Source organism: Ostrinia nubilalis, chromosome 6 (genome assembly GCF_963855985.1).
Source record: "Ostrinia nubilalis chromosome 6, ilOstNubi1.1, whole genome shotgun sequence".
Lineage (NCBI taxonomy): Eukaryota > Metazoa > Arthropoda > Insecta > Lepidoptera > Crambidae > Ostrinia > Ostrinia nubilalis.
Window position 1 is genome coordinate 2640409 of NC_087093.1, and position 27822 is coordinate 2668230.

Genomic DNA, 27822 nt, shown 5'->3' on the forward strand with positions numbered 1-27822 from the left:
GGGTTGTTTTCTTTACTATAATACCAGCTGTAGTTGCGAGTTTGTATAAGGTAAGCTCTCAGTGCAGTCAGGAAGACCACAGGCCCTGGGCTCGATACCCAGAGGGGGCAGATTTTTCTGTTTGGTTTTGTTGGTGGTGGGGCTTGTTCTAAGTCCGTCTGGCTAGCTACCACCATGTTACGTAAGTCTGTCGTCATAACAACAATGTTAAACAGCATTGTTCTGTTTCGGTAGTTATTTTACCTGAAGAGTTTCCCCGTTGTTGAGGATTCCGAGTGAAGCTCGCTTCCACTTTTCATCAGATGAGATGCAGACCAGTAGGCCCAGGATGTGCGCCGCGATAAGCGGTTATCACGTCATTTTATCGATTTTGCCCATACATTTTGACGTCGATAAAAGTTATCACGGCGCGCATCGTAGGCCTACAGAGACCATTCTCGTTGATTTTGCTCAGTTAACTAATCTCACATCCTAGACTAAACCTTTTTACTTATCTAGCTGAATGTGATTCTCTAGTAACTACTCGCTACAAAGAAGCCGTGATAGCCAAGGGCAAACACGACTGGCTACAGCGACACTGTTTAAACTTGAAACATGCCTGAGTACCAATTCAATTATCATATTGCCCGCTGTTTCAATCTGGAATAGTGGAAGAAAGATAAAAAGTCATGGCCAAAGCACATGGGATCTTTTATTGTTAAATGCACACAGTAAAGGAATTGTGTTTAACCCTTTAAAATTGCAGTGTCCTTGGGTAATTACGTCAATATTAAGAAAACAAAAACAATTTATAGTCGACTAGTTTCACATTATCTTTAGATATAGTTTTTATACTCGTACCTTTTAAATTCGAGCGTGTACCGACTGAGACTGTACGTACGTCTTTCTCTCAATTAGTAAAACTGATATTTTTACTACTTAAAATATATCTGTTACATTTATAAATAGTTTTGTTCTGACACACTCATTTCTAAAGATAATGTCCCCCAGACCAGAACCAGAAGCTAACGCATTACGTCATATCACAAATTGGTCCTATTTCCCAGCCAATTTTTTTCTTGACTACCTGGAGCGAAAATATCTCGGGGTTCGTTAACAGGAACACCCTACGTCACAATTAAGCTTCCGAATTACTCCGGCCGCGTTAAGTGCAGGTGCCTATACGGTAGGGTGACAATGCGGGCCCTATTAGGACACTAGTTTGGTCTATTTTTTACGAAAATCCACAGTTTTTTCCCTAACATGGCCAGCGTGATGAATGTAGACCAAATCCTCGTTTTGCCTTGATGATGTGAAAAACTCCTAAACAAGCCATCCGGCAATCTAAATATTAGATCAACGTCTGTTTAAGTTAAAAAGTTAAATTACAGGAAATAAACTTATCTTCATCACTAGAAGATGCCTAAGATGAAGGTCTAAGATGTGCATAGCAATAAGCTTTTATCATGCTATTTTATTGATTTTACTCGATAAGCCTTGTTTATAGTCTATTTAATTTAAAACTAGCGGCCGCCCGCGACTTCGTACGCGTGGATCCCGTTTTACCCCCTTAGGGGTGGAGTTTCGTTAAATCCTTTTTAGTGGATGCTTACGTCATAACATCTACCTGCATGCAAATTTCAGCCCGATCCGTCCAGTGGTTTGGGCTGTGCGTTGATAGATCACTATGTCAGTCAGTCAGTCAGTCAATCAGTCACCTTTGAGTTATAATATACATATATTTAGATACTGAAACTGTCAAAGTGCCAAACTTATTCTTCAGTTAAAAGTTATCCGACAATTGAAAAACGAGCCCTTAGCAATAAAATCAGAAATTAACCCCCAAAGTTTCCACCCCATGGCCACTCTACCTCGTCGTCACTCAGCTAAAGGATCCTCAGGCAGAGGGCCACAATTAGGGCCGGGATGGCACTCGATGTTGGATATTGTGCCGTAATGAGGTGCGAACGGCCGAGTGAGATACGCCAATAAATGTATTGCTAATGAGAGTCATTGTGCGAATGAGACCTTTTCTGGTATTGGAGGAAGCGAAAAGATTTAGCAGCCAATGATTGGAAATGAAACGCGATTTGTTAGACAGATCACTTTCACATTAGGGCATTAGTAGCGCGACCGCAGCGCGGCAGCGGCGTTTTTATAATGTGAAGGCATGCATCCGCTGTCACATAGGTAGTTTGAAATTTTCGGCAGCGCGTCTGTCGCGCGTTTGTCGCGCAGCTAAATCGCCTAAATGTGAAAGCGCTCTTAGGTGATGGTGTGATTACAGAGCGGTGTCGCTGCGTCGTCTTACATAGAAATATTTGTGGCGGGCACACGGGCGGTGCGACGCCGCGTCGCGCGATACGGCGAAATCTTTGCGGTGCGGTGCCGCAACGTATCGTGTGCTTTGGCTCTTAGAGATCGTTTTGGCTAGTTGATTGTATAGCGAAAATAGCGATATCTTATTGAGGGGTTATTTTTATCAAACATTAAGTATTGATTGATCGAGAGGCGGTGTTTGTTAAGAAGGTAAGAACAGTTTGACCGACATTTAAAAGAAAAATGTTTTATGAAATGTTTGTCTGACCATATTATATCAATGTAGGTACTTAGCGCTGAAGTGATTTTGAAAGGGCTTACCTACCTATTTTAGGGTAATATTTTTCTCGGATAAAATTTAAAATACATGAAATTATGAAAACATTATTATTTATGGTAGATCAAAATCCACGTAAACTTAGCCGCAAGCAGAAGCTAGTTTTCAAAAACACTAACAAAATTATGTTCTAAAGCCTAGTCTAGTGGCTTGCTCAAGCTCATATAACAACGTACTTTATTCTTACAGCCAGAATTTTACTCAAATGACCGAAAGTTTTGGTCTTTATACAAGTTTATTATCTTACAAAGACAACTGCGGCGGGGATACATATCAAAACACATATTATTCCGCGTTTACCCAAACTGTTAAAATTTAACGGTCCTTGCCAACTTTTAAGCTCAAGTGTCCGGACTATGCGTTAGTGTTGGCCATACTACTGTCGATAAATTGTAAATATCTTACGTGTAGTAAGATATCGACGTAACTTCGTTAGGTCAAATCGAAGTTATCGACCATGTGACGATAGTGAATAAGGTGATGAATTCCATTAATTAGGTCCCGTAGAGTTAGAAGTATTTATTCGGCGATGGCGTATGTACATACATACGACTGTACTTTACTGAATCTGGAATGTATTCCAAAATTTAAATTATGTTACTTCGATATAATGAGTAGCTTTGCATCCATGTACCTAAGTTATAACAGTTATCGTTATTATGATTACTTTCCAAGATGAAACCAGTTTTTCAATCTAATCTAATCAAAAAAATAGCTTATCGATATCGACGAACTATCAACTATCCCCGCACTATCGCTGGCACTATCCCGTCTCAATCCAGCACTTTAATAGGCTGTTAAACTTTAGCAATAACAAAGGCTAGTCCGACATTAGTATTCATCCAGTGCACGCTTATCATAGCGCTGTATTGCAGCTTATAATTCAGTATTTTCTTAGACTCCCCGCAGACTGAGAATTTTAGTCGGCCGATAGTTGGGTCCGATTCTAAGCCTAGATGAAGACTGTAGACTTTGTCGGCCGATAGTTGGGTCGGGCTGTTAATCAGTATGGACAAGTATGGAAGTGCGCACATTGGCAGTCGATTCTTCATACAAATTAGAATCGGGCCCAACTATCGGCTGACTAAAAGTCTATAGTCACGGGGAGTCTAATTTTTATGAAAAATCGGCCGATACCAATGAGCTCACTTTCATACGTGTCCATACTGATTAAGGCTAAGAACTCACGGCGCGATTTTCACCAGCGCCCGCGGCGGTTGCGGGCCCGCAGCCACCGCGGGCGCAGGTAAAAATCGCGCCAATCAAGTCACTGGTACAAAATGGTCGCCCGCCGATCGATCGCAGAGCGCGCGGGCGAAAACCGCCGAGGCTGCGTCCCGCGCGATTCTACTAGTTGCCCGCCGGTGCCACGGGACCCGCATACAACCGCGCACGCTGCGGGCACAAACCGCGTCGTGAGTTGTGCATTAGTTTTTACAAAAGTATCTACATTCTACAGAAGGTATGGGCCCGCAACAGCCGCGGGCGCGGGTGAAAATCGCGCCGTGAGTTCTTAGCCTAACACGACCCAACTATCGGCCGACAAAGTCGGTAGTATGCGGCTAGACTTAGTACTATTGAAGCACGGATTTATTCGTTCATAGAGCTTAAACCTCTAAATCACATCTTGGGTAAAATAAATGTAATGTATATTTTTACCAGTTGAAGAACGTGGGGATTAGAAAATGTATAGTCGCCAGAATAAAAATACCAATGTTTAACGGCATGTGAATGCAAATGGAAAAATAGCTGTAAAATTTTTATCCGATGAACATTATTATTATGAATATTACATGCTATTTACTTATTCTAAGTACCGTCTAACATAGCTCAGTCATGAGTCTGAACTAAATACCTACCTAAATGTTATTGATATTTTTAACCATCTACTTACGGCGAAACAATAACCTCCTCCTTTTTTTAAGTCGGTTAAAAATCAGGACGTGACTAACGAGAAGCTTGATGATGGATCTATTTTTCTTTCTCCAAAAAATTAAAAAGGATGTTCCTTCTTTTTTGAAGTTGGTTAAAAACTATTAAGGCTGACATCACACGGACTGCACCACAACAACCGCATGCAGTCGCTATATTCAACTGCATGCAGTTGTCTGCTGACTTTCTCAAAGAGACAAGGTTCAAAATATAAAATCTATCATGGACTTTGTATGGGTTGGGGGTTGGGCTGGTACTTTAAAAATGACCGGTGCTTTTTGTATGAAGTTTGACAGATTTTTGACGTTTGTTAAAGCTAAAGTATGATGGTGCAACTCAGCCTAAGTCTTGTTATATTATAACTAAAATGATATACGAGCATTACACTACACACAGTACACACTACGAGGTTACACTGTCATCATCATCATCATTTCAGCCACAGGACGTCCACTGCTGAACATAGGCCTCCCCCAATGACTTCTACATACACTGAACACAGCTCTAATTAAAAAAAAACGTAACCAAAACATAGTACAGACCTCGGGACATCAATCTAAACACTGAGTTCTTAAGAAGTTGTAACAAGAGCGATATTGCAACCAACATTTATAGTCTTATGATCTTTCTGTGCATACTTTGACGTCTGCAGTTTTATATTTGTCTGAAAGTATTGTTTCTTTATAGATACCCATTCCCTTGCTCTTAAACTGATGTAAAACTAAAGTTTTTATGGCTGAAAGTTTACAATGTTTTGATGCTAAGCTTAAGGTTCTTTGGAAATTGAGAAATACGACGCAACTTGTAGGTATCTTTCGTTTCTTTATATGAGTTTCTTTTAGTAATTTAGAAATACATTTAAAGTTATTTTTCAGTTACTTTTCCAGATAAGTAAACGCTCTAGCATTTTTGCAATATCTACATGATATTCTTTACTTCGACTTTAATTACATGCCTCGAGTTACATAATATTATTATTACTCTTTTAGTATTGTTTTTAGTTGAATTTTGCAAAATCCCGTCTGAGTGAGCACCTACGTTCTAATAGGAACCCACATGCAAAATTTTAGACTCCTAGCACTTGTAGTTTCTGAGATTTCGTAATGAGTGAGTGAGTCAGTGACCTTTCGCTATTATATTTCGAAGTCCTTTGAAGATCAATTAATTAAATCATAACAAAAACAAATCACAAATATCTAATATCTTTGGAAATATTCGATGAAAACACGCGCCCTAACTATAGCTACGTAGGTACGCATCCACGTCAATACGCCCTGATTGGGAGGTCCCTCGGAAGGAAAACTGCCTGCAAAGTTATTAACCGACAAGGATAAATTAAGGCGAGGTAGCGAAGTCGAAATAATTGCACGGGATAGATAAAGAAGGAAGGTAGGGTATCGCAAACGGTTTATTCCACTTTGCTCACCTAGATGTTATCACCTGGGTGAAGAAAGTGGAATTTTTATTTTTGGTGTAATCATTTCACCTCGGTGTAATCACCCAGGTGAATTGAGTCGATTAACGCAAAACTTAGTGAATCACCTACGAATTAATTCAACCTGGTGAACAGATGCAAAGACCTGGGTGAATTATTTTCTAGGTGAACCAAGGCGACCGCTTTAGTCGAATCATTTTTTTTAATGATAAACAAGCATTACTTATGTGAAAATATGTTAATGGTTACAGTTTCCTAAAATGTTTATCTACAGTTTATAAACTGTATTGTTTTCCTTGCAAAATAAAATAAAGAAAATAAAATGAAGTTGGGTGAAATGGTTCCGAGGTGAAATGAGGACACTAAAAATTTAACCTTCTTCACCCAGGTGATATCATCCTTTTTCTTGCAAAATAAAATAAAGAAAATATATTGGAGTTGGGCGTAATGGTTCCGAGGTGAAATGAGGACACTAAAAACTTCATCTTCTTCACCCAGGTGATATCACCCAAGTGATATCATCCAGGTGAACAAAGTGGAATAATCCATCGCAAACTTTCGCTCCACAAAGGATACTGCGCGTCGGGGTTTAATAAACGTTATCGATTCGAGATGAAAGAATAATGAGGTATTTTCTTGGGTTCGCTTTTAATTATCCGAAGATATCTTTTGTTCGGTACAGCGATGTTTTAAATAAATATTTCCTTTGGATTTATGAGGTATCTTTTGTTATTGGTATTGTAATAACGGCTAGACTTTCTTTTATCGAAACTGTGTTGGTTTAAAGACCTTGCAAATCATTATTCTACTCTTGTACTCATTTTGTATAGTCTATCACACCTCTTATTGCAAAATTACCTATTAGTTGTCCCGGTGAGCTTTGTACCGCCAATAAAAAGTTGTCCTGAATAAGATACCACAGGATGTGACGTTTCTTTTTTCTTAACCCGTATCTTTTTTCTCAATCTGTGATATTGATTTCGTACTATCACAATTACATTAAATGAATCCTTACTGTTTAGTAATCAAACGGTACAGCACTGTACATCTTCAAAAGTAGCTCTTACATAAAGAAAATATGGCTTCAAGTTCGACACGTCACGTTACATCAGATGAGTGAAAATCATCTGTATTATAACTACGTAAGATGCTACAGAAGAAGTGGCCAATGGAGCATGGTTCTGGAGTGGAGGCCACGTACCGGAAAGCGCAGCGTAGGACGTGCACCCACAAGGTGGACCGACGATCTCATAAAGGTATCGGGAAGGCGCTGAATGCAGGCCGCCACCAATTGTGGAAATCATTCGGGGAGGCCTATGTTTAGCACTGGATGTCCTGTGGCTGAAATGATGATGATGAAGATGCAACAGTGTTTGCTTGACGTATTGTTGTTTGTACCACTGTCCACTAACAATATAACATTACATACATTTTAGTTGCATAAAAGCACCTACTGGAACTCCACAAGATCTCTGCTTAATTCGATCCTGGCTTAATAATGTGGTTCGAAAAAAGCTGTATCCAATTTTGGTTTGGTTTTTGTACGTTTTTAAAAATAAACCCATACTGCTTCGATCCCAATGGCGGCGCAAATTGCATGTTTGTCTGGTCCAGTTACAAAGCTGGTAATTGCTGGGCTAATTACAAGCCGGTACTAATGAATGGCTAACGGGAACTTCATAGGGGACTTTGGGCTACAGCTGTTTCAGTGCACGTGATAATTTGGTACCGCAAGAGGGAAATGACTTTTTTATTCAGGTATTGTGTGGTGGTTTTTTATTTAGCTTTATATCTGCATAAATAACTTTAACACCTACAAGGTGGACCGACGACATCGTAAAGGTAGCAGGGAAGCGCTGGACGCAGACCGCTGCCAATCGATCAACATGGAAAGCATTGGGGGAGGCCTATGTTCAGCAGTGGACGTCCTATGGCTGAAATGATGAATGATGAAATAACTTTAAAATTGTCGAATTTCAGCAACAGTGTTTTCATAGAAAAGATCCTATGTTTTATTTGTTATGTAATACTTATGTTTAGAAAGGACTCAATTTTTTTTTCGATGGGTGAAGAACGAACTTTTTATTAATTTTATAAAACTCTACAGTTTTTACTACAATTTACGTGTTACATAAAAATGTAATACGTAACTCTAGACAATTACAGATTCTCACAGCTTATATAAGTTTAATTGCACGCAAGTATATTCACACTGTGCCGACTACTTGTACGTAGGTACATGCCATTATCAAGCATGCAAGTTACTTTTCCGTTTTATTGGCAGGAGTGTATCGCTGCCGCAACTAATTAATTTAATTCTAAAACATCATTGTATTACATTCCACCATCCATCACGCAAATTGTCAACCTAGTACAAGCATTTAACATTAAAACCGGTCATTATTCTTTCCATCTCAACAGTAATTAGATTCCGGTCCACAGATAAAGCAATAAAGAAAGCTATAGCGGATCGGAAAATTATGAAACGGATTCCGTTTTGTTTAATTCCGTTGCCGTGGAATTCGAGAAAGGACTAAAGGTCATAGCAGACTTATCAACTCGGAAAGGGATCAACACCGTATCCCCTTTCGCGAGTTGTCAACTACGAGGCGAGGCATTTACGTTACGGCGCGGATGAGTGTGCGTTGCAGTATGGAGTTTCATACAAAGAATACTGACCGCCTCGAGTTGATACGGTTACGATCCCTTTCCGGGTTGATAAGTGTGCTACGTCTTTAAAGCCTTGGATACACTGGGGACAAATGGAGTGACATGCCGTAAATATGCCGGGGAAAGTCCAAAAGACAATGTCACACGTACGGTGGTTGTCAGAACGCGGATTTGCGACATGCTCCGTGACATATAAATGCATAGAAATAGTACATAAACGTAAATGCATAGTAGTTACCGCAGTATCTGTGGGACACTATGCAACGTTGCTGCATCAACGTTGCTTGCTTGCACTGTGTTTGGTTATTTGTCGTTTAGGCTACCATAGCCTTCTAAGGTTTACATCAGGTGAGATTCAGGCCAAGAGCTTCCTCGTTGCGGATAAAAAAATACACACGATGGGGTGTGGTGATGGAATTACATTTTATAATATTCCTTGGCAATAAAATCTTATTAGATACTCTATGTATTGAGGTTACCTCAACATTGTTAAAAATTGGATTTTCAAATCTCTACTAAATCACTTAGTTCTTTTGTAACATATTTACGAGTAATAGCTGTGATTCATATTCAAATAGGTACTTCTGTTTTTTTTTATAATATGTTTTTATTTAAAACAGGTATTTATTTTCCATTCGGTTTCCCCTAAATGAAAAGGGCCCGGTACCCATCGGACGAGACATGGGGTAATTGAAATTCCTCCCGATCCCGTGGGTAATTCACAAAAAGTGAAACTTTTAGATGAGGATTAATGTTCGCCAAGGTTGCTTGAGATTAGCCCTTGCCCTTGGGAGTTATGAAAAGACAATCTGTGTACTCAAAAGTTTGGGTTTACTAAGTAATAATAAAACTTGTTTTGTACAACAAGCAGCAACTAGAACAGAAAAAAATCTCATTTCAAATTAATTTCTCCTCTGCATAAATGGGTGATGGCATGATTCATCGACTGTATTAAAGACATTTTAAAGGTAAATAGTACCTTTGAATTTTACGCCCACCATCGGCAGTATTTTGCTAAACGTAGTATTCGTAACTCTACAAATAATTTTGGCCACATTGTCGAAACTCTCCCCAAAAAACATTAATCAATCAAATTCCCTTACAACTCCATTAAACAATTTTATGATCTATATTCATTGAAACAACCCGAGCCATATATTCCCGCTTGCCCAAACATCCATAATCCACAACGGTAATAACTCTACTATCCCAAACTTTTTAGTCACACAAATACATTAAAAATCATTCGACAGTTGTGATCTACGGTCGTCCAACTATCGGTCGTTTGTCAAATACTGAGAGCGTGTTCAGGCCTGGGTTATGGCCAGCTTAATGGCCCAACTTTTGTGTATCTGGCCTGTTCAAATTTGCCGATTTTCTCAACGGATAGTGCCATTATTTATCGCTTTTCCCACTGTTGGTTCTGCGATCCAATATTTGGGATTCTTGGCGCGCTCGCAGTGTTAACGGGATCCGTTTTGCTGTTTGCGATTTTGTAAAACTGAGGTGAGTTTCAATTGCTTTTCGTTTTGTTGTGCTAATATTTCGACGTTTGATTTAGCACGAACAATAAATTGGAAATATATTTTTCCGTAAGCTATTTCTTATTTATTTTACAGTTTTGTACTCACTATAATTATTAAAAAAATGAAGTAAGTACTCGTATGTTATTTTTTTGCTTAACGTATAAAAAAGACGACACTACACTGACTGACGTCATAGAGCTGATGACAGACTATGAACTGCCAAAGACATAAATGACTCAATTGGACCGACCTTAATATGCCCTCCATAGGCCCTTCACGGAATCATAATAATTTTATTACTTTCGAAATCCGAAGCCTTTAATTCCCTTACCTAAACAAACTTAGATATACTATCCATCTATAATGGCTTATCTTGGCAACTACAGGATAATACCAACTTACTGCGAAATCATCATTAAAAAAAACTCATTTAAACTAATTTTATTTCTGCAATTAGACTTTTAAAAATTACTTTCTCACGTCCCAGTCTGTATTTATTAACCCTATTACTGCTTCGGGACAGTAAATGGCCCAGTGCTGTTCTCAGCTTCTTCTAAACCAGGGCAAGAAAGTCCTTCACTATTGAGACTCTTTTTCAGGGGTATAAAAATCAATCAATCAATCATCAAAAATCAAATAACACGTTTTATGATTGCTATGTGTCACTATGTCTCAAACTCCTGACAGACAAATTAAAATAAAAAATACGCAGATGAAAGTCGTTTAAAAGATTGCTTTTCATTACATCTGACGTCCACAAATGTATCGGCCCAGTTCGCAGGTCGCTACTTCGAAGTATTTTCATTTCGAAAAACAATTTCGCCCGTCCTGATATCTCGGTGGCGCGAAGTCCAGTATAATAGGCTATTACTTTTTTAATTTGTTATTCAAAGTATTTTTTTTTCTTGTATTCCCTCTCTCTTTGAGTTGATGGAATTTTACGCGTAGGTTTGTTTGGGCTTCGGACTTTAAGCTTCTTAGAAGATTGTTTGGTCCGTTTTATGGTAAGTTATGTAGATAATGTTAGCATATTTATGTGCCTAAATCTTCGAAATGAAACAGGTGAAGACCAGGCTGCACTATAGGTATACTTACTTGTCTAACTGAAATAATGCACTCTTTAACAAGTTTTTATTTTATTTCAAAGGTTGTAGTGTAGAAGATTACCAATCTACTCTTTAGCTAGATAGTAAAATATAAGTCAAGGTCAGCTGGTAGAGAATGACTTATGGCATTAAGCTCGCCATTTTGTACTGAACATTGTTGTGTGTGCAATAAAGTCTTTATATAAAATAAATAAATAAAATATCAAGATATCTAAACAATCCGACTTTTACGCACTGCTAATTTGCATGTCATTGTTAATTTACATTAGGTACCTATATTAATTAAAAGTTACTTTTTTAACTATTTCAACGTATAAGTACGTTATGGTCACGAGTTAATGACGTTTATTAAACAAATTATCATAAGGTACGCTGAATTAAATGTCTCACACAATTTTTTCACGATTATCGAATTACAGTGAACCAAGTATACTTACGTCAAATTTCAGTTTTATCTAGGTACAACAAATTTAAATTCCCCTAAAACTACTATCAGAATACAATGAATAAACAAATAAGCATACATTGAACGAACAACGGAAGGCCCTAGCAGTCTGTATCCCGTCTAATGCATTAAAATAAGCTGTCAGTCTGGCTGGCGCATCTTGTATGCAATTTTCATGATGTCATATGCATGACCAGGTGGATTAGCTTAGGGCTGTGGTGCACGAGGAAGCGAGACTGAAGCGTTTTTCAAAGTTTAAATATTTAAAATATCGTCTTTGGACAATTCCACACAGCGCTATCTGGCCCCAAAGTAAGCAATTAATATGCTTGTTATGGGTGCTAGCTTAACGGATATACTACATTATTATATACTTTTTTTAAATACATACATAATATCTTACATTGTAACACCCAGACCCGTCACAGAAATTAAATTCATCATTTCAATTTATGCCCGGCCGGGGAATCGAACCCGGGTTATTTATTTATTCTGTTAATTTGATACTCGTGATAGGTTTTTACGCCCGTATTCACAAACATTACTATGAGGTTTCACAGTGCGCATGGACTCACAGGGCGACACACGAATCAATCAGAGCTCCATTCAACGCTGTGCGTTCGATTTGGTGCTTCACTTAAGCAAGCATCAGCATTATTATTGATAGTGTCTGAAGGGTCATAATGTTTTGTCATTTCCTGTCTTGTTTATCAGGGTCCGTGACAGAAATCATACAAAACGGTGTTTTAATTAAAGCCGTCTTTTTTTGATAATGTCAAGTGCTATTAATAAACGTGGGATATTGTGTTTTCATATTATTTATTATTTTATTTAAAATCGCTAACGCACAGCTGACTCTTACGTTAGGCGCTTCTAACTTACAGAATTTCATGTAGGCGGATATAAAGATTGCTTAGGACACATACTCGTAGTATGATGATAGGGTTTACCTTAACCTTTAACCTTAACTATCGGTGGTTAAAGCAGCCATGTGGTCTCAAACCACACCTTTTGCATTGCCTAAATCCAACACAGTTTTCTAAATTAGTAGCAACTTGTTAATGCATAGTAAAATAAATAAGTGAAACAGTAGCTAAAGGATAAAGTAAGGCTGGGTTGCACCATCTTACTTTATATGCACTTAAAACCCTTTGTTATTATTTAATACTAACATTACAAAGCGTATTTTTATGTAAAAAATATATTATTTCCTCACGCGACTACATAGTTTTAAATAAACCATGACGCTCGTTACATGCATAGTAAAAAATTTAAATATTGTAAGTCACGGCGGATTATGCAGTCAAGTTATTGTTGTAGAAAGACGTTTAAAACTTGGAAGGAACGTTTTGTAAGTAAATACATCCTGCTGTTATGTTTCGAGTTGAGTTTTATTGGTCATGCCTTTTGGTTTATTTTTACTAAAGGTAGGTACTACCTATACTTTACTATTTTTACAATTTTCAAATCAACGACAAGATTAATGCCAAGTGACTTATTGACATTAACGGCACAAAGTAACCTATTATAGATGAACTACACCCCATCAAACACATTGACAGGGGGGCGCCACCATCGTTCAACTATATTACTTTCAAACGTGGCAAAAATCGGAACCAGCGATCCGGTATTGGACGGTGGCGCCGCCCTGTCAATGTCACGGGTGGGACAGTTCGTTATAGTTTGTGGGGAACTCACATAACATTTATAATATTTACATACAAACACATTATATATTTATAGTACATTACATAAATTATGATATCAATAGCATTATAATATATTTACAAACACTTGATAATAACATAAATACACTACACATATATTTTAATAACAAACATAAATTAATACCTAATACATATTAAATTCTAAATAAATAACTTACACAAACAAATAGACTACGCGTATTGTGTTAGATATTGCATATTTACGGCGCGCGGCTCGTCGGAGAACCGGTTTGCTATTCCACCGCTACTTACCTGCGCAGGCCGCCCAGCGCGCCAGTCACGACTTTTGCTATCTACGCGAGACCCGTGCGGCTCGCGACGACCGCTAACTGATTACGTAGTACGAACTGTGTAACGATCTTTTTCTTCGATCAATCTTACTTTATACTTGTGTCACAGAATATAACTGAAGTGCTCTGTTTCTCCTTCGTGAATTGATTGTGGAAAGTAATAAATAATTTCGTTTGAAACGAACGGACTTCATCATTTGTTCAACGAACAACATACCCATAACTGGTGACCCCGACTCAAGCATCCTAGATGAGCGATCAAGAATATCTCGACGCAAGTATTATAACGACGGAACAAGATAAAATGGAGGACGCAACTACCCCCCAACAAAATTATACGTTACCAGCACCTGAAACATTTCGAGTTGGCGTGAGAATACCCCCGTTTTGGCCTGAAAAACCCTTAATATGGTTTTCACAAATCGAAGGTCAGTTTGCGATGGCGAGAATTACCGACGACAACACGAAATATTACTACGTACTTTCGCACCTCGATCGTCAATTCGCTGTTGAAGTTGAAGACATCATTACTTCACCACCGAGTAGCGGAAAATACGAAAAGATAAAATCTGAGTTAATCAAGAGGCTATCTACGTCCAGCGAAAGGAAAGTGAAGCAACTTTTGCAATCGGAAGAGCTTGGTGATCGCAAGCCCTCGCAGTTCCTGCGACATCTGCAGCATTTGGCCGGCCCTAACATACCGGAAGACTTTCTTCGCACAATTTGGACGAGCCGATTACCAAACAACCTGCAGACAGTGATTGCATCACAAATGAGCCTGTCTCTCAACGAACTGGCAGACCTAGCTGACAGAGTGCATGACATCGCGCCATCATCACCGCAGGTAGCAGCCACCAGCGCTACGAGTACGCAGTCCGCATTAGAAATGATGGCACGGAGCATAGCGGAACTAACAAAGCAGGTCAGCTCTTTAAGTGCAGATGTTCACGGCCGTTCCCGCCCTCGTAACCGGCAGTCAAACCAGCAGAATCGACAGCGGACTCCATCAACGCGTTCCCAGTCCAACTATAGAAAGTTCCCACAATGTTGGTACCACTTCAAGTTCGGCAGTCAAGCTAAGAAGTGCGTGAAGCCATGCGACTACAAATCGGGAAACGCTCAGGGCAATCTGTAATGGCGGCTGAAGATTGCCTACCCTCCACTGGTCGCCTCTTCGTAACGGACCGCAGATCGAAAGTTCAATTTCTCGTTGACACCGGAAGCGATTTATGCGTCTACCCTCGTTCTGCACTCCGTGATCGTCGTGAGAAGACCAACTACCAACTGTGCGCGGCTAACGGTTCGACTATAGATACGTATGGTTATGTACAATTTAATATCAATTTTGGCCTTCGTAGGGACTTTAATTGGAAATTTGTAGTAGCTGACGTAACTAAAGCGATTATTGGTGTTGATTTTTTGTCGTATTTTAATTTACTCGTTGACATACGTAATAAACGAATAATTGATGGTACAACTAATTTAACTACTGTAGCGTGTATTGTTAATAATAATAACTCAATACCTAGTGTAAAAGTTGTGACTGGAACTTCGCGATATCATAATTTGCTTTCTGAATTTCCTGAAATAATCAAACCACCAGGCACACCGCGTACACTTAAACACAATACAGTACATCACATTCGCACAACACCTGGCCCCCCTGTGTCATGTTCACCCCGCAGGTTGGCCCCCGACAAATTGAGGATTGCAAAGACTGAGTTCGACGCAATGTTGGCAGACGGCACAGCTCGTCCATCAAAGTCGCCATGGTCGTCACCACTACACCTGGCTCCTAAAAAAGATAACGGCTGGAGGCCTTGTGGTGACTATAGGCTACTCAACGCCAGGACTATACCAGATAAGTACCCGATACGCCACATACATGATTTCTCTCATAGCCTGTCTGGTTGTACTGTCTTCTCTACCATTGATTTGGTCAAGGCATATAATCAGGTGCCAGTGCACGAGGAGGATATCATAAAGACGGCGATCACTACACCCTTCGGACTCTTCGAGTTTCCATACATGACATTTGGTTTACGCAATGCAGGCCAAACCTTCCAGAGATTTGTTGATGAAATGACCCGAGACCTAGAATTCTGCTACCCATACTTGGACGATTTCCTCATCTTCTCAAAATCAGAAGCCCAGCACGAAGATCACCTCCGACAGATCTTCTCCAGAATGCGAGACTACGGTATGGTGATCAACACTTCAAAATGCGTTTTTGGGGCGTCCGAAGTCACATTTCTAGGGTACCATATTTCACAACACGGAACCAGGCCTCTGGAAGGTAAGGTCCAGGCTATCAAGGAATTTCCACAACCTCGGACAGCCAAGCAGTTGAGGCGATTTTTGGGGATGATTAATTTCTATAGGAGATTTATACCACAAGCTGCCCAGATCCAATCTCCCCTGAACGCCTTGCTGACTGGGTCTATCAAAGCCTCTCAACCGATTGTCATGGATGGAGACGCAATAAGAGCTTTCGAGGAGTGCAAGTCAAGTCTCTGCAACGCAGCAATGCTAGCTCACCCGGACTCCAAGGCTAAACTCGGACTGTTTACTGATGCTTCTGATGAAGCCATGGGAGGAGTAGTACAACAGTTGCAGGACGGTCATTGGCAACCACTAGCATTTTTCTCACGCAAGTTGAGCCCGGCACAAAAGAAATACTCAGCATACGACCGAGAGCTCCTTGCAATATATGAGAATATAAAATATTTTCGCCACTGGTTCGAGGCTTCTCAATTTACCATATACACGGACCACAAACCTCTCTGTTTTGCATTCCGTGAACGCAAAACCAACTGCACTCCGCGTCAGTACAGGTATCTGGACTACATTTCTCAATTTTCTACAGACATCCAGCACATCTCCGGGAAAGATAATACAGTAGCTGATACTCTTTCTCGTGTAGATGAAGTAACTGAACCGGTAAGTTTTGAGAAATTGCCCAAATTGCAGAAGTCAGATCCAGAATTATCTCATTACATCAATGAGGAGTCTTCCCTGCGCATAAAGAAAATGAAAATACCTGGGAGTTGCGTAGAATTGTACTGCGATGTCAGCACATCAACCCCCAGGCCATTCGTACCCAAACCCATGCGTAAACAAATCTTCGACAGTTTGCATACTCTTTGCCATCCTGGAGCCAACGCCAGCGCCAAACTTGTAGCCCAGCGATACGTTTGGCCACAGATAAGGAAAGATTGCCGAGAATGGTCTATGTCATGTTTAGCCTGCCAGCGCACTAAGGTAAATCGACATGTTAAATCACCTTTAGGTACCCTCGATTTACCTACAGCGCGATTTAAATATGTACATTTAGACCTCATCGGACCACTACCGCCTTCCAGAGAATATCGGTACTGTTTGACAGCGGTCGATCGTTTTACACGATGGGCTGAGGCTGTCCCTATTACCGACATTACAGCGGAATCTGTGGTCAATGCGTTCCTCCTTGGATGGGTTGCTCGTTTCGGCTGCCCTACCGACGTCGTAACCGACCGTGGCAGGCAATTTGAGAGTGCAACATTTCAACAACTGTCGAAAACATTAGGTTTCAGACACCGCAGAACCACTGCATACCACCCACAGTGCAATGGCCTAGTTGAAAGATTTCATCGTCAACTAAAAGCCGCCATTATGTGTCACAGTGATAGCAGTTGGTCCGAAGCGTTGCCTATAGTACTACTTGGCATACGAAGTTCTTTTAAGGAAGACCTACAAGCAACATCGGCAGAACTTGTTTATGGTGAGCCCTTAAGACTACCAGGGGAATTTTTAGGCTCTAATGTTGACAAATGCACCCCTGATTTGACAGATTTCGTATCACGAATCAGATCATTTGCCAACAACCTACAGCCAGTACCCACATCAAACCACTCAACTAAAAAAGTTTTTATTTACAAAGACCTTTCCTCTTGTTCTCATATTTTTCTCCGTGAAGATGCCTTGAGAAGTTCTTTACAACCAGCTTACTCAGGCCCATACGAGGTGTTAGACAGAGGACAAAAGGTTTACAAAATTCGTGTCAAAGGTAAAGAAGTCACAGTTTCGGTAGACAGACTGAAGCCAGCCTACATCATGACCGAACAATGTAACACAACAGCTACAGAACCCAGTAGTGCCACTCCAGCGGTTAGAACAACGCGCTCTGGTCGTCAAGTCCGTTTTCCGGATTTTTATCGACCTTAGGCAAGGTCTCTCGAGGGGGAGTGATGTGGGGAACTCACATAACATTTATAATATTTACATACAAACACATTATATATTTATAGTACATTACATAAATTATGATATCAATAGCATTATAATATATTTACAAACACTTGATAATAACATAAATACACTACACATATATTTTAATAACAAACATAAATTAATACCTAATACATATTAAATTCTAAATAAATAACTTACACAAACAAATAGACTACGCGTATTGTGTTAGATATTGCATATTTACGGCGCGCGGCTCGTCGGAGAACCGGTTTGCTATTCCACCGCTACTTACCTGCGCAGGCCGCCCAGCGCGCCAGTCACGACTTTTGCTATCTACGCGAGACCCGTGCGGCTCGCGACGACCGCTAACTGATTACGTAGTACGAACTGTGTAACGATCTTTTTCTTCGATCAATCTTACTTTATACTTGTGTCACAGAATATAACTGAAGTGCTCTGTTTCTCCTTCGTGAATTGATTGTGGAAAGTAATAAATAATTTCGTTTGAAACGAACGGACTTCATCATTTGTTCAATGAACAACATACCCATAAGTTCATCTATCTATAGGCTGGGTTGCACCATGTTCCTTTAACTATAACAAACGTCAAAATTCTATCAAACTCCATACAAAACACCGATTAAAATTATAGTGACGATTAAAGTTAAGCTGGTGAAATTGAAGCTTAGTCGCCATATAATGATCAGAAACATCAATTTCATGTTACAATTTTACGCTTTCACATTAGGGCGTTAGAAGTGCGACAGCAGCGCGGCAGCGGCGTTTTTATAATGTAAAGGCATGCATTCGCTGTCACATAGTATGACATTTTCGGCAGCGCGTCGCTAAATCGCCTGAATGTGAAAGCGCTCCACAAAGTAATATTTAAAATCATAAGCCCACCCTAGACAATGAAAATGATCCCCATTTTCAAATATTATTATAACATCAAAGTGCCGATCTATCAACAACTAATTGCTACCGGCGGCCGATATTAATTTCATTAATATTTAATTGGTCGTGACGTGAAATGACGGGCAGTGCATAATTATAGTCGAAGCCCCACCGCATTTTGCAAGTCTCACCTTCAGTGTTTATCGGTTTTGCTTAAATATACAGTGGTAGTGTTATAAATATAATGTATTCTGTTCTTGTATATGCCTGTCATCTTTGAAAACTAAAAAAAAATACTCATTGTAATGTCGGTTTAAAAATAGATTTCGTTTAGTTTCCGAATATCGTCGTTGGTTAAGCGAGCACAATAATATTTTATAAACGAATATGTATAATAAAATACTGACTTCAGTCCACTTAAGTATCTACATCAATCATGAAGGAAGATTACCTATGGGATTTAAAATGCATCACGAAAATGTTTGAATGCTTTTATAAATAACAAACAAAAATTTCAAATTACCTTAAATAAAAGTTTTATTCATGACAAAACAGAATGCTCTTTATGTTTTTTACTGTAATCATCAAGCGTCATGAATTTTTTTTCCAGAAATCCTTTTATTATCGTGGTAGTTAAAATAACAAAACACGAACGGCCCAAATCAAAACAAAATGTTTATCCCCCGTAAAATAGAACTCGGCGCAAGAAAAATGTAGCGAATCGTACAAAATTGTATCGGCAGATTAACCATTTCGTCTACAGCATAAACTAAAGCCTCCATCTAACCAGTGATCAATTGTGGCAAACGGCCAACTGTGGTTTAAACGACATTTATGTGATGCACTACTATTTTATAGTGGGTGTAAAAAGTTGTTACTTTGAAATACAGACACAACTATTTTAGTATTTATGTCGCATTCGCGTTGATGTGTATAAAACAATAAAAATAAACAAAGAGATTACTGAAAACTCTTAGGCGGAGTTGCACCACCTTACTTCAACCGTATCTATAACGATAACCGGTGTTTTTTGGATGGAGTGTGACAGATTTTTGACGTTTGTTAAACTTAAAGTAAGATGGTGCAACCCAGCCTTAATGTAATTGCTTGATTTGCCACACTGGATGTGTTACTTAAAAACTTTACTAATAATTATTTTTTTATTTTTAGCAGTGATTTTGCTATTAGTAACTTACTTGTAGAAGCAACAAAGTTTATGAATATATTGATAACGTGATTGAAACTAAACTATTACCTTCAATATAAATTTACAACGTTATAAAAACAGCGCTCGAAAATCGCTTTGCAATTTATAATGACCCGTGCTGCTTTTAGGAATTTTCGTCATAAATTGAAAGCCGTATGATTGATGGTGCAACATATACGCGGCGCTAGTATTCTGTATCAGTGACATTATGTGTGACATTTAAATATCACGTGGAGTTAATAGGTGCTGTGATTAAACTGAAGAAGTTTATCGGGGTAACTGGTATTTACGAGCGACAAATAGTTTTTATGACATTAATATGAACAGGTAAGTATTATGTAGATTGTAGGTACATGAGTAAATTATTCAAAGTGTGTATAATGCTAAACATAGATTTGTTTCTCCATTGTCCTTAAAATCATACGAATCATACCACGACATTGTATTTACTATATACTGGACTCTACATGTTTGATACGTAAGCGTTTTTTTTTATTTACTTGATTTTTCAACAAATATCAGAACGTGAATAGTGTACGGAAATATGTCGCTTTTAAAAAATCTTTTCATAACTCTATCAACGAAAAATACTGTGTTAGTTTAGGAAGCCTCGCCTTTACTTTAAATTACTTAAACAATTCATCCTAGCACCATAAAACCGTCCGACAATGACATCGTTCGAAAGTGCCAAAACCAGAAGGGTAAGAACTTTGGTAACATTCCGTGCTTCGAAGAAAAATATGCGTGTTTAACAGTGTCAATAATTTTACGATTACGTCGCGAGCGATATTTTATGAACACAATAAAATATCGAGTGATTTAACGCTAAAGGCACTATGGGTGTAGTAAACTGTGGTTATTATTGTAGGTAGATTTTCCGCTTGGAAATATTTTTGGAAAACGATATATCTCACAAGATACAGAAGTTTACCCTGCATTATTTCTTTAATTAATTTTTAAAAGTCTCATTAAAATTCAGTGATTTTATTTTTTTTGAAGGGACGTTCGCTGGTAGCTTGAAGAGCTTTTCCAGCTTCACCGGGCAGAGTGGCGAGTACAGAAGGTACTCTAGCCGTTTGGCGATCGTCGGTGCGCGTGCCGACGAGGCCGAGTGTGGGCTTCTTATGCAGAACAAAGCAGGTATTTCACTGCTTCATACCTGATGTTAAGTGAGACGCAGGCTATGATAGTTTCTAATCTGCCTTGTAACAGCTTATTTACTAACGCCTTGAAGAGGCCTGGATCATGGTGTTAGGAAAAGACAGCAGAAAATATTTGTGGGATAGTTAAAACAAGATACTTCATTCAAAGATAATAATATACCTAGTGTTAGCGGCTAACAAGACCGTATTTATTAGTTGTAAATGCCTATTCATTCTTGACTTGAAGAAGCCTGGATTAGTCTTCGGGAAAGACAGCAACGGCATTTGTGGGATAGTTAAGGTTCAGCCAAACCAACGCCACGCGATCACACACGATCAGCCGGCGTGCAGCGATGGCGATCAGACTTAAATGCATTGATCGCTATCGCTGCACGCCGGCTGATCGCGTTAGTTTGGCTGAACCTTTAAAAGTATAGTGTAAAAGCCCTGTGGCAGCCAGACGGTATTTATTAATAGGTAAATTTAAACAAACGATCGAAACGAGGTCAATTAATTAACCTATTAACCGCAGTCCGCTCACACCTACGAAAATGATCGACAAGCGGTATCGAAGAAGCTTTTAAGGCGTTCGGTGTTTACTTTTTATACGGATAACTGCCATGGAATTTCCCGGAAGTTCCATTGCCTGCGACGGCCGTATCCATTTATAGAGCTTTTTTTTATGGCAACAGATTGTCGGAAAAATTGGCTGTCAAAGCTGTTCGGAATTGCTGTACAGGGCTTTTTGTAAACACATTTGTTTAGGATTCACTACTACCCTAAAAATGTTGTCACTAAAATTTTATCAGCGGCCATTTTCATTGTGCTTTTGACGTTTTATTGTAATAAAGAGTCCGTTTATAAAATTATACATATCTATTGATATGTGTTCTGTGTGTTTGTCTTTGAAGTAATATAATAACTCAATGGTATTTGTCTATTATTTCTTAGACAGTTTAGCAATTAGACTGTACCTACCTGGCAAACGAGCTTTGTTGATGACAATCAGTTGTTTATACAATTGCCTTCCTCGCTTAAATGGATTGTCTCCGATACTCTGACCTTTATCTGACCGTTTCTTAAGTATTGAATACTAACCTTGAACACTCAACATCAAACGTTCGTCTGAAACAACACGTCATTATTCAATTTTATTAAACCATCAAACATTATTACCAAAGAGATTACTTTAAAACATTTCCACAACAAAATATCGTTAAATGAAAAGTCTCCTCGCATCGTTAAGGAAATGAGTTACACACATCTACAGAATATACAATACATCTATACGGTTACAGACAGTTCTTAGCATAACCTGGCCCGTACTACACATCCACTTTGACAATACTGAGAGAAACAGTTTAAAGGGTTTTATTTACATTCACTTACGAGACAAAGAACAAGAGGCATACATAAAAAATCGCAGACAGACAGATCTATTATAAAATAAGAAGTATATACCTAACTTGATAATACATGTCTTATTTGATCCACTTACGTTAGTTATTGTTTATAGCTGGTTTTAGAAATAGAGCTTATTTTTACAGTCGCAAAAAAATGGGACAGTCTAGCCAAAGTCGGCCAAGCCCTGGTAATAATAGGTTATGAAGAGTATATTACAGACCATTATTTTTCGATTCTACGAAGTTCTTTAATCAGGCCATGTTTTTGAGGCCAAAATGTATGCTCATTAGCTAATAATGACTCAGAAATTCAGACATCAGATACCACTAAACAAAGAAGAGAAAATATAGAGAATAATGATTTTTATTTTTACCAAAAGACACAAAAACTACAAATAAATACAACACAACTAAACTACGTACGTACCACTTAGGTGCAGCATTTCTAATAGAACACTAAAACGCAAGAAGGAAACAATAATTGTATTTTTTAATACCGAAAGCTATTAGCGCAAGTATGAGTTTGTGGTAGGGCCCGTGTAGGGTTACCAGATTCAGAAAATGTGTTCGAACAAAATCCCCCATTATTTGTCGTAAAATTTTGTGCAGTATTAGAGCCTCCACGCCTTAGCCGAACCGCTGGCGTATGTCGAGGTTTTGTGTCGTCGGGATTATTTGTAAGAATGTCGCCTCAAGCAAAGCCTCCGAACTATCGGAGGCTGACTACGGCGGCTGCGGTGTGTAGGAGCTCAAAATGAACTTGGAAGAAACAAAAGAATTTAAAGTCGTAAATGCTGAAAGTACTTTTGTTCTTTATCATGTTAAAATTAAAATAATTTTAACAAGCGCCTGATTTGAAACGCCACGTAACACACTATATCGCCTCGCCTATATCGCCAATTGAAGTTTTAGATTCAAATCCCACTGAGGGGAAATGTTAATGAAATTATTTTAGCCCAATCTATTTTGGCATTTATCCTGCATAGCTTTGTTATGACAATAAAAAATCACACTTCAAAAGCATAATTGAAATCAATTAATGGCTTTAAGAATTGACTTACTCTATGATTTTTTAAATGAAACAAAGCATCTTATTTGAATTCTATTGTCGTTCTTAATATTTCCGATCATCAGGGAAACGTCTATAACATGGCAACCCTGGCATGTATCGCACACGCGCTGTTGCACCGCGGTCTACCCCAGCATTCAATCCTGAGCTTTTTTAATTATATGGATAAACCCGAGTTTTCTTTTAAATCTTTTTCGAGGAAAACTGCGGGTTTATTTTTGAGATCAGACGAGTGCGGGTGTGAACTGGGATTTTGTTGCCGCGATGGTTTTGTTTATGATTTATACGTTTGTCTCTGGTTTGAAATAACCGGATTAGGAAGGAAGAAGTTTTGTTTCTAGATGACGTTTTTATAATACCTAATTGTTTTTTTTTTGTAAATAATTATGGTAAAATGTAAATTACATGAAACTTCCTATGTGTAGTAAAGTAATTAAAATATGTACGATATTTATTTAATCTATCAATGTACATGACGTTTGTTTACATCCGCATGCCGGATATAAAGCATACATTTTCAACAAATATCCGAATGTTTGTGTGCAAATATAAAATATAAATTTTATTTGCATTTATTATTTCAATACGAAACTTTTACGTAACACATTATAAAGGATTATTTATACTTCACTATTAGCTCAAAAGATTTCAAAACATTAGACTAGCACATAAATAAAGTTAGTCTATTGTAAATGTTTAGCACATAATATTATAAGTCTTGTATTGATGTCTTCACGTTAAATGCATGCTATGTTTTATAGTTAATTCATTGAACATGTCACTCTTGTTAAGATGTAATGATAGGGCTTAAAAAAGGTCAGTCAAATACAGACTAAACAAGAAATGGCAATGCCAGATTTTGTATGGAAAGTGGCGTCTTTTTTTTTTCGCGCGGCCATCGATCAAACTTTGTTTTTTGATTACAAAATAGTGTAATAAACCAAACTTACTATGGCATGTATACCTCTAAACTCAGTCTGAACTGAGTTACGAGCATTAGAAGTTTGATGATTTTCATACTAGATTTGCTTTTTGTGCGCAAGTTTTGTAAGAAATTGCAACAAAATATTGCGCTATTTTTTTATTGCGCTGATTCTGCTCCATACTGATGTCTGGAGCCTTTAATGGATGGTATTGTTTGTTTACACATACAATCTCACTAGTTTGTTGCAATTTCTTACAAAACTTTGCGCGCAAAAAGCAAATCTAGTATGAAAATCATCAAACTTCTAATGCTCGTAACTCAGTTCAGACTGAGTTTAGAGGTATACATGTCATAGTAAGTTTGATTTATTACACTATTTTGTAATCAAAAAACAAAGTTTGGTCGATGGCCGCGCGAAAAAAAAAAGACGCCAATTTCCGGCATTTAGGCCAGTAGAATTAAACACAAAAATTGTTTAAATCGGAAATAATTCCTACAAAAGATTTTTTTGCTTTAATGGCTTCATTGGTTGCCCATTAAGACTCTCCTAAGTTTTCGACTTCGACGGAGTTGTGCTTAAGTGGTGGGGGCCCCCGAAAGGGGCGTTTTTTCGGTTTTCCGGTTATACCGCGTAAAGGACTTACCCTATCGAAAAGTGGTCTTCATGACGGTTAAAGGGCACTTAATCCTGCATTGAATAAGACCAAATTCATATGTTTTGGACAAACCGTTCTCGCGCTAAAGTTCGGCAAAGTAGAAAATATACGTATAATTAATGACCCTCTCCACGTCCAATGGCTTGTTACCCACATGGTTCCAAGCCTTGTAAAGGGTCGCCTTAACCAGTGTAACCCTAACAAGGCTCACGAGTTTGATTCGCTTATCCTTGTTCGTCCCAGCCGTTCCTTAACTGCGGTTGCTGCACCTCTTCCTGGCACTCTCCTGAACGACTCTGTGTTACCTAATGTGGCTGCCCCTCTTCCTTGTACCCTCCTGTACGATTTCATTGCTTAGCCATATGCCTGGTCCAAGGTTCGACGCCACAAAATCAACTTCGTACGAGTGAAAATAGTTTAAATACTATTTCCCGTGCTTGCAACATTTTTCTTTACTGCTTCGCCTCTATTAGTCGTAGAGTGATTGTATATATCCTATAGCCTTCCTCAATGTATGAGCTATTCAACACAAAAATAATGATTTCAATCAAACTAGTAATTCTTAAGATTAGCGCGTTCAAACAAACAAACAAAAAACTCTTCAGCGTTTTAATACGAACTTGTTGTTGTTGATTTCTGGCGTCGAACCTTAGACCAGGCATACGGCAAGGCAACGTAGTCATGCAGGAGGATACAAGGAAGAGGGGCAGCCACAGTAGGTAACACAGAGTCGTTCAGGTGAGTGCCAGGAAGAGGTGCAGCAACCGCAGTAAGGGACGGCTGGGACGAACAAGGATAGGCGCATCAAGCTCGTAAGCCTTGATAGGGTTACACTGGTTGAGGTGGCCCTTTTCAAGACTTGGAAGCCTGTGGGTAACAAACCATTGGACATGGAGAGGGTCATTAATTATACGTATATTTTCTACTTTGCCGAACTTTAGCGCGAGAACGGTTTGTCCAAAACATATGAATTTGGTCTTATTCAATGCAGGATTAAGTGCCCTTCAACCGTCATGAAGACCACTTTTTGATAGGGTAAGTCCTTTACGCGGTATAACCGGAAAACCGAAAAAATGCCCCTTTCGGGGGCCCCCACCACTTAAGCACAACTCCGTCGAAGTCGAAAACTTAGGAGAGTCTTAATGGGCAACCAATGAAGCCATTAAAACAATAAAATCTTTTGTAGGAATTATTTCCGATTTAAAAGCTAATTCTACTGGACTAATTGTCTTTTATTTTCAAACGAATATAAGCCTTAACGGTCAAAACAATTATGTATTGCCTGGACGATTATTTTGGCAAGACCGTAAGAGCTTATTTCAACTTATCCCATGTCATGTCATGTTGCCTGATAAGATACGCGAACACGTCGTAATCTACATCATAAGCTACTTTCACTTGTTTATCGTCGGCCTTGATTGGTAACGTTATCGGTAACGTGTCCGTATTACCGTTATCGTTATTTTTTACGAAGACCGCTAATGGATATGTTGGAAAATCAATTTTCATACGAGTAATAGCAACTACTTTCCTTGTAACTATGATAAGAAAGCAAACCTTTAATCTCATCACAATATAATATTATGATTGTTTGATAGAATGGACTTCGTATTGGCTACGGTAATTTAATTTATAATTAAAGATAGACCTTACAATATTACAGTTTACTAGTGTGGGTGCTTATCAGAGGTAGATAGATAAATGTTTAAAGAAGTCTCTGCGGAAGAAATCGCGGGCAAAAGCAGTTTAAATAACAATAACAATCTTAGACCAAGAAATCAAGATTAAATTAGAATCAGGTCTATTTCAAATAAAACATTTTGAGCTAATCTTAAATCGTCCATTTCTAAGACCGCACACGGAAAATTATAACTACACAGGAATAAAAATCACCAACAGTTACCCCCTTACTAATAAAACTTACACGCTCGTTGATCAGTGTTTTAAATTGACGTTTAGTATGGAAATGTCATTTTAAAACAGTGATCAACAACTGTGTAACTTTTTATTAGTAAGGGGGTTAGTGTGCAGTCTTGCAACGCACGACTCGTAAGTGTAGCTCAAAATGTCTAACTTAAAAGAGTCTTTAGAGAGACAGCGCAAAACAATCAACATCCAATCATTCGTGCTCTAACGTTAATTATTATTAATTAAATAGTTAAATTAAATAAATATTTACCTGCGACTGGCGATTTGTACAAACTGAGTATCGGCTCCGCCATGAGCGGGCTGGGTTCTGGAAACCAAACACGTGTTCTGTAGTTACGTGTAGGTACGTGTACATCCCTATCATTTGATCGAATTACGTTCGGACTAATACCACTTTGGCTGCCAGCTATTAGCCGATATGTTTGATCGAGTAATGTGCGGTTTGATTTTAATACGTCATATTTGCGATGTTCATTTGTCATGATAAATACTATTTTATTGGCTTTTATTAATCCTGAATAGATGCACTTTTATGATGCTTGCCGTATCTAAATAATTTTTATTTGTTTACGGACAATAATAGTATTAACACGTAGAATTC

General features: G+C 38.6%; 1 protein-coding gene across 1 annotated transcript in view; it reads right to left on the reverse strand.

Annotated features, from left to right (window-relative positions):
* Positions 1–27518, reverse strand: part of LOC135072400 (CUGBP Elav-like family member 4) — an 825344-nt gene extending 797826 nt beyond the window's left edge. Inside the window, exons 1-2 of the mRNA XM_063966309.1 lie at positions 27472–27518; positions 22338–22364 (exon numbers count right to left, since the gene is read on the reverse strand). Of these exons, the coding sequence (XP_063822379.1) occupies positions 22338–22364; positions 27472–27514 (70 nt within the window). The 5' untranslated portion in view covers positions 27515–27518. The remainder of the gene's footprint in view (positions 1–22337; positions 22365–27471) is intronic.
* Positions 27519–27822: the final 304 nt, after the last annotated feature.